Raw genomic sequence first — 12,399 nt, 5'->3', positions numbered from 1 at the left:
CATCGCTGCCTGTTTAGCCCCGCCCACCGATTCTACAGCGCTGCCTGTTTAGCCCCGCCCACCGATTTTACAGCGCTGCCTGTTTAGCCCCGCCCACTGATTCTACATCACTGTACGTTTAGCCCTGCATCGCCTTCCTTCTGATCCCAACAATAGGAAAGAGAGGATAAACTTTATTTTTAATGAAGATCCAGACCGTGTCAGTAAGAACTCGGTCCTTTGTTCACTTCATTTTACCGTAGATTCATTTACAAACAAGGCATTTTCGTTTACAAGACAAATTCGTTTTCAATCTTTCTGAAACTAAAAGACGATGCTGTGTGGCTATATTGAAAAACGCGTTCTGTGTGAACAGCCCCTTATAGAGCAGCAGTTCAGTAAGAACACGTGCGTTTGCTGCAGTGTAAATTAATATTACTAAGTTTAATAGTTGTGTCAAGGGACACATTAAGTGAGTTTATGCTTAAAACTAGGGCTGCACAATTTTGGTTAAAAATCTAATTGCGTTTGTTCTTTGATAAAAAATTGTGATTGCGATAAATAAAGAAAGGGTTTGTTGTGCTTGTTTGTTGGGCTGCACAATCTGTGATTATATACCAATATGTCTAAAAAAATAATCAAAGTTGTTATTATTATTACTAAATACATATTTTTTTACTAAACTTTTATAATACTACTATAGTAATATTTCACTTTAAAGTAAAAAATGTGTATTTATGAAAAATAATATACTAAATATATTATGTGTTACAACTGTAAAATGCAATACAATACTAATATTTATGGCTGCCCTAATTTCTTCATTTTAAACTGTCGAACATTTTTATTTTTTGGGAAAACGCTTCGCTTCTCTCTTGCTTGTCTTTGCACGTTTGTATTAAAACATTCACATTGAAACGACAATAATTGCACTTAACTATATCCCGTTTGATTGTTCTTGTTTTAGGTGTAAACCCGCTTAATTTTGCTCTATTTTTCATAATATCTTCAGTCATTTTCTATCTCCAGATTTAAGAATGTTTAGATGACTCTGATGGTATTTTCAAATATCGTCTGAAAGTGATTTTCTGTGTGTTTTCCCTGTTGGCTTGTGAATGAATGTGTGTCTGGCCTCATTGACGCTCTTTGTCATCATTCATTGACGCTCGTCTCGTCTCGTCTCCATCCGGCTCATTCACTGCCACTCAATGGAGCAAAATCTCAGATTATCACACTGATATTTCTGTGATTTATTGCAAAAGATTCGTTCAATCTCCAGTTGGTTTCATGCTTTGGTAGAGTCAGATATATGCGATGATGTAGCGATGTGTGTGATGTGTGGCGTCTGCAGTGTCGGTCACATGACCCTGAGCCGCTCGCTCGCTCGCCCGCTCACTCTGTCTCTCTCTCATCACAAAGACTCCTGTATCTCCTCCGGAGACGCTTGAAATCCATTCCCCGGAGCTCATGCTCGGCGTCTTATAGATGCACTGTTTTTATCATTTCCCATGAGGCTTGGCGCTCGTGTGTGACACAGTTTCTCACCGACACACATCTGATGCTCATAGAAAGCACTCGTAATCAAAAGAAAGTAGGAAGAAATTATACTTGGCCTTTTGCTATGTCTGTGTTTACATACTTATCAAAACCAAAGCATTCATTCGTATTTTAAAAACAAAAGAAGTTTAGATGAAAAGTAATGCTTTTATTCATCAAGGATGCATTAAATTGATCCAAAAGGAACAGTAAAGACATTTATAACGTTAGAAAAGATTTATATTTCAAATAAATACTGTTCTATTGCTTTTTCTATTCATCTGTGAATCCTGAAAAATAAAATGTATCACGGTTTCCACAAAAATATTGGTGGCTTGTTAAAGCCAATAAATTCTAATGGAATATGTCCCAAAACACACTACAGACAATTTTTTTTAAATGGTTTTAATGGTTAAAAGTTGATGGTTTGTAATGGTATTTGTAGTGGACTAAAATTTTCTGTGATGGTTTTATTGTTTATTGTTTTTTTTTCAGTAGGGACATAAGCCTATATCAGTTATACAATAATATCTAATATCAGTTATAAAATAATGAGTGCATGATGCCCCTGACACTACAATACAATATTATTTGTCAAATAAATTAAACCTGATGAAATATTCATTTTAGTTGAAATTGTTATAGATTACTTCTAGAGATTGCAGTGATACATGACATGGTGAAAAATTACTGAATGAATAATACTTGAAGTAGGTTAGGATGAAATGATAAGATAAAATTGTGCCCCCTAAAAGCACAAGAGTCCCCTGTCTGGCCCCCTCAGTTACTATGGTCTAGAACCGCCCCAGAGTAATGATGCTGAAAATTCAGCTTTGATCACAGAAATAAATTACAGTTTAACAGATATTCACATAGAAAACAGCTGTTTTACATTAGAATAATTTTCCACAATTTTTACTATATTTGTGATCAAATAAATGCAGCCTTGGTGAGACTTCTTTCTTAAAGATTAAAAATCTTACCTTAAGGTTTTACTACTTTGAATTTTATGTGGTTTCAAATATACAGTCATTGTATTAAAGTATTTAGATATGGTTAAATATTAATATATCTCGACAATAATGAGAGTAAAACCTAATCCTAACACCGTGTCCTAACTACTCGCGACGTGATAAGAGTCCAGCGACAAGCAGTTTGTGTGTCCACACCAGACGCGACGCGACAGAATCAATCAAATATCACAGCCAATCAGAAGCGTGTGTGGGCGGAGCCTCTCTGGAAGCGCACTGCCCTCGCAACAAAATGGATACATTTATAATCTAATTCATAAATATTAAAGCTTTTTAATCTAAGGTAAACTATCTATTTGTTGCTTTCAGTATGGCTATAAGGTCACACAAAATTATATTTAAACTCATATTAGACACGTTTAACTTTGAATAAAGCTGAGATTATCACTGTCATATAGTTTGTATGTTGTTGTTACGTCGCGGAAATAGAAACCGTTTCTAAATTAGAAATTTCATGTATTGCCGTTGCGGCTAGTTAGGACAAAAACTCTGATTAACATGGAAAAGATACCTTTTATTGCGTGACGCGTCGTCGTTGTGCATGTAGTTAGGACACGGTGTAACACTAAAAAAATGTCCTAAATATGTAACTTGTAAATTAGAAAGAATATCATTTTTTTTGTTTTATTATACTCTTTAGATGGACTTTGGAGTGTGTGTGTGTGAGTGTGAAAGAGAGAGTGTGTGTGTTGTGTGTGTGTGTGTGTGTGTGTGTGTGTGATTCACTCATTGTTCCCATTTCAGAAACTCTGAAAAGAGTTCAAAAAAAAAAAAAAAACCTGCTGAGTCAGAGCTGCCAATCACAGCGAGCGGAGCAGCTGATTGGGCGAGTCGGCGGTCTGTGGGCGGGTTTGGACCTCCTGTTGTGCGGTGGGAGGGGTTTATGTGTGTGTGTGTGTGTGTGTGTGTGTGTGTGTGTCCGTCCTCCCGCTGCACTGAACACACCGGTGTGTTTGCTTTTGATTAAAAGCCCGAGGAGCGTCTCTCCTCACGCAATTACAGCACCTGCAGCGTCTGCAGAACGAGCCGCTCGCATGTCTTCAGATGCTCGTCTGGCACTCCTAAAAATAACAGGCCATTATTGGCTTGAACATCCATGAAACCCTTCCTTTGATCGAAAGGGTCTTTATAGTGGAAAAAGTTTCCTCAGATTTTTTAAATGTTCTTTGCAGTAAGAAAAATGGCTCAAAATGCATTAAAAATCTGCTTGCTATTTTCACATTTCACAAAAATTGTTATTTTATGAAACAGTCATAAATTAAAAACATATTTTATCTGATCAGCAACATGTCAATAATTAATTCATGTGGAAGTTTTGAATGTTACCATGTTATTACCACATTATTACTGTATTTACTCCTTTTACCAATTGAGAAATTACATATTATAAAATGTATATATATATATATATATATATATATATGAAATTTTATTTTAATTTATAAGAACATATTATTTGAGAATTACAAATGTTAAACACAATGGAATGAATGAATTCCTTTGACTTTATAACTCATGATTGCTCAAAAACAGTCCAAATTTATCAAACCTACAGTTATTTCTAACACAACAACATAAATATTACTCTGAAAATTTTCAAACAACACAAATTCATTGTACTTGCACAAACGTTCACTTTCTGATAAAAAAAGTGATAAAAAATTTTTTATGTTTATAACTCATGATTGCTCAAAAACAGTCCAAATTTATCAAACCTACAGTTATTTCTAACACAACAACATAAATATTACTCTGAAAATTTTCAAACAACACAAATTCATTGTACTTGCACAAACGTTCACTTTCTGATAAAAAAAGTGATAAAAAAATTTTTATGCTGCAATAGACGTACATATTCATGTTCATCAACAAAATTCCGTCCAAAAGTGTGTGAGATATAGGGAAAAGCTGAAATATATTTCACAAACGTTTTTGACAATAATATAACTCCATAGATCATTTAACAGAAAGTATTTTTGACACTAATGGATCTCCATACAAACCAAGGCCAAAATGACCGAAACATTTTAAATGGTTAATATCTCTTTAAAAATAACTAAAAAATCTGAAAAATAAAATAATAATAAGTAGATAAATGAATGTGTTATGATTGTTAAAAACAGTTTTTAGGGAACGTAAATGGATCTGATTCTACAAAGAAGCTCTCAGTGATCTTAGTTCTTAAAATAACATTGATTTTCTAAGTGTAAAGAACATTTTAATAATCTAAAAAACCTTTTTCCACTCCTTTAATGGATTCATGAATGTTCACGATTGTTAATAAAGAACCTTTATTTGTAAGAGTGTAAAGCACAAATGGGTTTATTGTGGCCGTTAATCTGGAGACCTTTGTCTCTCTGGAACACAAAAGTCCTGTGGGTTCAGCGATTAAAAGCAAGATTATTGCAGCGCCTTCGCTTTCTGATGGATTACAGAGCGATAATCCAGCGCTTTAGCTTAATCTTCATCTTCATCATCAGACTGTGCTCCTGCTGCTCTTTCTGAGCGAGAAGTTGTGTCTCAGAGTCCTCCGTTTGCATGATAATATCAGCAGCTGCGCTCCTCATTCAGTCGCTGACCTTCATTCATCGGAGCACTGAAAGGCCTCTGCTGTGACATTATCTGACAGAAATTCCTCAGCATCTTCGATGCTCCTCGAGTGTGACGTGTGTCTTGTTTTGTCTTCTGTCTCTTTCCCGAGGTTCTCTTCTCAAAACGAGTCTTGTTTATAAATGCATCACATTTAGACACACGTCTAACGTTCCTGAAAACCCCCAAAATCAGTAGAAATAAGAGTTTTTTGCATGACAAAATTTCAACCAAAATATTATTTAAAAACACAACATGTTTGAATATTATTTAGATAATATTATTTTAAAATCAAAATATTTTTAATACACACTTGTTCAAAAGTTTGGCGTTAGAATTGTTTTGTTTTTTTTTGTTAGAAAAAAATTAATTGTTCCTAAACGGACTTTTCATAGAAAAGCCTTTCAAAACCGCAAAAGAATGAAATAAGAAATCATATTTGGTCTATTTTTAGAATTATTATGTTTTTGTATTTGTGTGTGTGTGTGTTTGCTTTTTTCCCCATGTCAAATTATTTAAAACATTAAAAAACATTTATATATTATTTTTAAATAATAAAAATATGTAAAATTTAATATTAATATTTTAAATATCAATTTTAATATATTTTAATGTCTTACAGGTAAAGAAAATGAGTCTCATATTTAAAACAGATGATGTTTAAAAGCATTTAAATTTGATTTATAAATAATAAATACATTTACAATTTAATATTTTAAATATCAATTAATATAAAAAATTATATTATTATTTTTTAATATTTAAAGTTTTTTTTTTATAATATAAAAATATTATTTAATATGCTCTTGTTCAAAAGTTCAAGAGTTAACATTTTTATAGATTTTAATGTCTTATGGGTAAAGAAAATGAGTCTCCGATTAAATCTGTGATTTGTTTCTGATATATTAAGTGAAGTCCTATATTATTTGTTAAATATTAATTTATTTCTGCACTAAAACGTTGCTACAGAAACATTTTCAACTTAATAATAACAAATGATTAAATTAAACATCTCAAGTAGAAGATTCTTTTTTTTCCGTTAATATCGCTTTATACAATACAGATTGTTTCAAAGCAGCTTCAGATAGTAAAAATTAAAAAAAATAACTGCTAATGTTGAAAAATGTATCAATTATGAAACCAATTTAAAGCAGCACTAAGAAGACAATAGAGTCATTATTCAGAACGATTCAGTTCAGTGTTGATTCACTTCATAAGTTGTCAGATTGAATCAGTTTAACATGAAATGAATTTGGGTTTTAAACAGATTTCTGTCTTTTTTTTTTTTTTGGACAGTTTTAGAGAGATTTATAATGATATATCTCTGAACTCCAACCTGCTTTAGGATAGGCTATATAAAATATTTTTTATTCTGTTCTTTAAGATGAAGAGTGTTAGTGATGATTGTTCAGGAAAAATACATACAAATAAAATTTATTAATTTACTTAAGAAACAACATTTCATATATACTGTATGTATATGTGTGAACTTTTTTTCTAGTAATAAAAGTAGTATGTCAGTGCATCATAAACTGCTGCTTTTACTGACGGTGAATGTGAAGTAAATATTGTATAAAGTGTGACAGCATTCTGTTCTGAACTCGTAACTCCCCCTAACTAACCCTTACCAGCCTAGACTGCATTCAGATTGTAGTTTATTGATCTATTCTGTTTTTACTGATAGTTACTGATAGGTTTGAATTAGGGATGAGTGTATCGATCCTGAAGTATCGAGTATCGAAAGTATCGATACTCAAATAAAAAATATCTTTATTTACCAGAGATTTTGTTTATTTAACCAATCATAGTATTTGTAGTTTAGGAGTATCGTATCGGTATCGGTATCGATGATATTGACCTTTAAAAGTATCGGTATTGTATCGGAAAACTAAATAATTGGTATCGCTTATCCTTAGTTTGAATCTGCTCTGATTTCCACTGATGGAATCTTCATCGTTTCAAATGTAACAGTCAGTCAGGCTCATTTGCATACTGAGCTCTGATTGGTCTAAAAGCTGCACGTAATCTTCATCTCCATCCAGTGCTTTTATTTCCATCAGTCGTCTGTCTGACCTCAAACATGTTAGCAAAGACAAAACAACACTCGGTCACGTCATATTCATGATGACTAAATAATACAAAACACCGCAAAGAAAAAACAGCTTTGTAACAAAAATGAATACAAATGATCAACAAAATTACTAAAACTTCAACTAAAATTCAAATGAAAACAGAAAATATAAAAATGATGGAAGCTGTTTCTGTCATAGAATAAAAGTATAAAAAAATGCAATTGCTAATTTTGATCTTAGAATTTCTAAATTGTAATTTTTTTCTTGCAATTCTGAGTTTATATCTCTAAATGTTTGGTCACAATTCGGATAAAGCACATCTGATATTAACCAAAACTACTATAGTATGACACTGATGTTAAATTTTCATCTCATATTGAATCTTCAGACACAGATGATAACAGCAATATTACGCTGCTCGTTGTTTCTGCGGGAGGATCTTCACAGGGTTTCTGTGCTCATTTTGCGAGAAAATCTATAAATCTTTATGAAATTCAGGGCATTTCTGAGAGCCGGTCCGGATCTGTGGTGCTGCTGCTCTTGAATTGCATTTGTGATTGTTTGTTTATGTGTTCGATTCCCTTTACCCGTCTTTCCGTTCATTATTAATGCGGTCATGATGATGTGGTTTGCATTGATTGATTGTTGATCGATGTGCGCTTCTTCCTGTTCCTCTCAGCGTGGGGCTCCGTTCCAGGTGGCTTTGCAGGATGACCACCGGATGCTGCTGTCGCTGGATGCTGATGACGTGAGGCCTGATGCATCCGTGTATTCGGTGCGTGTTTCCGGAGAGCCGCACACGCACACGCTACTGTTCACGCGACCCGCCGACGGTCAGACGCTGCCGCATCCGCTCCAGTTCAACGCCTCGTACCACGGCCTGTGCTACTCCATCAGTCTGATGCTCGGGAACGACAGCAGCGCATCCAGAGCCGTCAGAACCGTCCCTGTGCTCACCAGTAAGACAGTCAGACATCTGCTACACGTGTGTGAAATTAATGCATCAAAATATAAAACATTTATAATGAAAGAAATTAAAAATAAATAAATAAGTTAGATTAAATAGGCAGTAGTCATTAATAAATTAATTAAGACATTTATAAATAAATTATTAAATAAAAATAATAAATAAATTAAAATAGGCAGTAGTAAATAATAAAAATAAAACATTTATAGATAAATTCATAAAAATAATAAATGAAAATAGGCAGGAATAATTAATAAATAAAAATTAAGTATTGATAAATTAATTAATGAAAATGAAAAAATAATTAAAATAAAAATAATAAATAAAATAAAACATTTATAAATACATTATTAAATAAAAATAGTACATTTAAAAAAGGCAGGAATAATTAATAAATGAAAATAAAGTATTGATAAATTAATTAATAAAAATGAAAAATTAATTAAAATAGGTAAAAATAATAAATAAAATAAAACATTTATAAATACATTATTAAATAAAAATAGTACATTTAAAAAAGGCAGGAATAATTAATAAATGAAAATAAAGTATTGATAAATTAATTAATAAAAATGAAAAATTAATTAAAATAGGCAGAAATAATAAATAAAATAAAACATTTATAAATACATTATTAAATAAAAATAATAAATTAAAATAGGCAAGAAGATAATAATAAATGAAAATAAAATATTACACTAATAAAAAATGTAAATAGGCAGTAGTACGTTATGAACAACACATGTTTAAATAAATAAATAGAAATAATTAATACATGAAAATAAATTAATACATTAAATATAATAAATAATAAAACAGTTTGCAGTAATAAATAATTTATAAAAATAAAATATTTATAAATTATTTAATAAATAAAAAAATAAGCATTTCATATTTAAAAATTAGCATAAGCTTTAATTAATCAATTAATTAAAAAAAGTTAAATTCCAAGCAAGAATCAGCTATGTTGTGATACTGTTATTATGGTATAAAATGACTTACATCATGGTATAGTAGTGTTTTAGTCAGACTGTCCACTTTTATTTTAAACAATTATGTTTTCAGTAACAGTTTTAAGTCAGAACAGAGTGCCTTTATCCTCGTTACAACAAAATGCCATTGATTTTTCAGTCTCCTGTTTCTCCAGTGTGATATATCAGTGAACTGTGTATGTGTGTGTGTGTGTGTGTGTTTTCAGAGCCTCTTCCTCTAGACAGCATTGAGATGTCTGATTACAGTCCGGCTCCAGAGACCGGCGTGGTGTTTCAGATCCGTTCTCCCGACAGGAACATCTACACGAGAGTAAACATCAGCTACATGGAGGGCCGACAGCCACACTACATGCTGTATAAAGGTGCCGGTTGTTATACATTTACATTTAGTCATTTAGCAGACGCTTAACCTGGAGTTTTACAGGAGCTGTTATAGTGATCACATGAGATTCAAATGAGTTATAATTGCATAGGGGAGAGTGGGTTGAGTATTTCCAATTGTTATGTGTGTGTTACGTGTTTGTGCTTCTGCATGTGTTATGCCTGTGTGTTTTTATGTGTTACATTTGTGTGTTTCTGCGTCTTATGTGTGTTTCTGCATGTGTTTCTGTTACATGTGTGTGTTTCTGCGTGTTATGTGTGCTACGCATCTGTTTCTATGTGTGTTACACGTTTGTTACATGTGCATTTCTGTGTTTTACACGCGTTACGCATGTGTGTTTCTGTGTGTGTTATGCATGTGTGTTTCTGTGTATTATGCGTGTTATGCATGTGTGTTTCTGCGTGTTACGCGCTTGTGTTTCTGTGTGTTACACATTTGTGTTAACTGTGTGTTTCTGTGTATTACGTGCATTATGCATGTGTGTTTCTATGTGTGTGTAACTTGTGTGTGTTTCTATGTGTTACATGTGTGTTTCTGTGTATTATGGGTGTTATGCATGTGTGTTATGCGTGTGTTATGTGTGTGTTACACGTGTGTGTTTCCGTTTGTTACGCGTGTGTGTTTCTGCACGTTACGTGTGTGTTTCTGTGTGTGTTACATAATTTTGTTACACGTGTGTTTCTGTGTATTACGCGCATTATGCATGTGTGTTTCTGTGTTAGGTGGGTGTGTTTCTGCGTGTGTTACATGTTTGTGCTACACGTGTGTTTCTGTGTATTACGCGTGTTATGCATGTGTGTTTATATGTGTTACGTGTGTGTGTTTCTGCATGTTACGCGTTTGTGTTTCTGTGTGTGTGTCACATGTTTGTGTTACACGTGTGTTTCTGTGTATTACGCATGTTATGCATGTGTGTTTCTATGTGTTGTGTGTTTATGTGTGTTACACGTTTGTTACATGTGTGTTTCTGTATGTTACACAATTTTGTTACACGTGTGTTTCTGTGTATTACGGGCGTTACGTGTGTTTCTGTGTGTTACACATGTGTTACGTGTGTGTGTGTTTGTCACAGCTGAACTTGGACTCTCTCTCTGTGTCTCTGCAGATTTCCTCAAAGGGAAGACGGTGTTCAAGCACTGGCTGTCGGGCACGTGTTACACCAACATCAGCTTCCAGCTGGTCTCAGAGGCCACAGTCAACAGGAGCACGCTGGTGAGCCACAGCGACGTTACCCATGAGCCCCTGCGCCACCGCACCGGTACGAATCATTCAGTCAGCCGTCATGTGATCATAAGCTCTAAATTCACCTTTAAATGACCTTTAATTAGTGCTGGAACAACTGAACGATGTTAGAGCTGGAGCAGGCAGTGCACAAAACTCATTAATTGCTGATGGAAAAACCTTCTGGATTCACTTTATAAATGAAACCTGTCAGCAATTTGAGTGCAATTTTTAGGATCATTTATATTTTTACCAATTATTTTAATGAGAGTTTTTTTTACCTATTATCAGGGCTGGGTATCGTTCAAAAATGTTCAATATCGATACCGATACCGATACCTTGACTTCGATACCGGTTCCTGAACGATACTTTTTTAGATACCAATTTTATGAAATCAATTTTAACAAGATTACATTATCTAAAAAAAAAACTTGGTTTTATTTTTCAGCTTGTTGATGTTTTTACAGACTCAAAGACTTATCTCCTGAGCCACTGCACAAAAGAACAAAATGTAACCAAGACAATAAATGCAAATTAAGTGCAAATAGTTTTAATAAAACTCAAATAGTCTTCAGTTTACACATCTATTAGGCTACATTTACACTAGTGCATCGTTTTAAAACGCATAGCGCAGACAGAATCATAATTTCTATTCATTTTCCACTGATTAACTGAAAGTGACGAAAGTGAAAGTGACGTGACATGTGGCCAAGTATGGTGACCCATACTCGGAATTAGTGCTCTGCATTTGCCCATCCAAAGTGCACACACACAGCAGTGAACACACACCCGGAGCAGTGGGTGAGATTAACTGATGAGCATTAGCAGCTTCCAGTGCTGTCTGCCTGTGTTCTCTCTTCCACAATCGCTGTTCTGACTCAGAGGTAATAACATATTTAATTTCAGCAACATTACATGGCCAAAACACACATTGAACGGCAATCGGAAGTTATTACAAACACTCGATGGTGGTTTAAAGTGAGTTTTGAGTAAAAGCAGAATATAAATCTTATGTAGCATGATGCTACAGTGTGCATGAACAGTCACGTAACAGGCGCTTTCGGTCGTGTAGTATGAACGGACATCTGCATATGATCGGAACTCCACGTAGCTCCCGCACTTCTCTCCATTGGAAATGGATGACTTCCGGTCTGTCGCTTGTCGTTTGTCATGGAAGATAGTGGAAAGCCGGCTTGAAACGCAGTGTAAATGCCAGTATGACGAGGATCGTTTTCATTTTAACACAAAAACGCACCAGTGTAAATGTAGCCTTACATCTAAGGGGGCTGGGACGCATTAGCACTACAGCCTCACGTGTGCGCCACATCTCTAGTGTAACCGGTGTAAACTAGTAGGAGTGTTCGAATTGACGAGAACCGACTGTGCAGACCGATCGGTGTATTACAGTACCACGAGAGCCAAAGAGAGCAGACTGCTCCGTGCACTTTTGAATCGCTCTCGCGGATGTCAAACACTGATCGATCTGCGCCGCACCTCTTCTAGTTGAACACACCCCAATAGAGTCTGGCTGCAGGCTAAAGTATACTTCGGCCGTCCACGTCCACATTATGTCGGGTAACAAGGAAATTTACAAATGCAAGCCAGAAAAAACTCAATAGGCACTCAGGA

At 34.2% G+C, this 12,399-nt stretch overlaps 1 protein-coding gene across 1 annotated transcript in view; it reads left to right on the top strand.

Moving 5' to 3' along the window:
- The window catches only part of LOC107669033 (receptor-type tyrosine-protein phosphatase O-like), a 55,937-nt gene that overhangs the window by 3,525 nt on the left and 40,013 nt on the right, over positions 1 to 12,399 (top strand). Inside the window, exons 2-4 of the mRNA XM_016461133.1 lie at positions 7,887 to 8,166; positions 9,373 to 9,528; positions 10,654 to 10,806. Of these exons, the coding sequence (XP_016316619.1) occupies positions 7,887 to 8,166; positions 9,373 to 9,528; positions 10,654 to 10,806 (589 nt within the window). The remainder of the gene's footprint in view (positions 1 to 7,886; positions 8,167 to 9,372; positions 9,529 to 10,653; positions 10,807 to 12,399) is intronic.

Source organism: Sinocyclocheilus anshuiensis, unplaced genomic scaffold (assembly GCF_001515605.1).
Source record: "Sinocyclocheilus anshuiensis isolate Anshui unplaced genomic scaffold, SAMN03320099.WGS_v1.1 scaffold276, whole genome shotgun sequence".
Taxonomy (NCBI): Eukaryota; Metazoa; Chordata; class Actinopteri; order Cypriniformes; family Cyprinidae; genus Sinocyclocheilus; species Sinocyclocheilus anshuiensis.
This window is presented reverse-complemented; position numbering and strand designations above follow the sequence as displayed.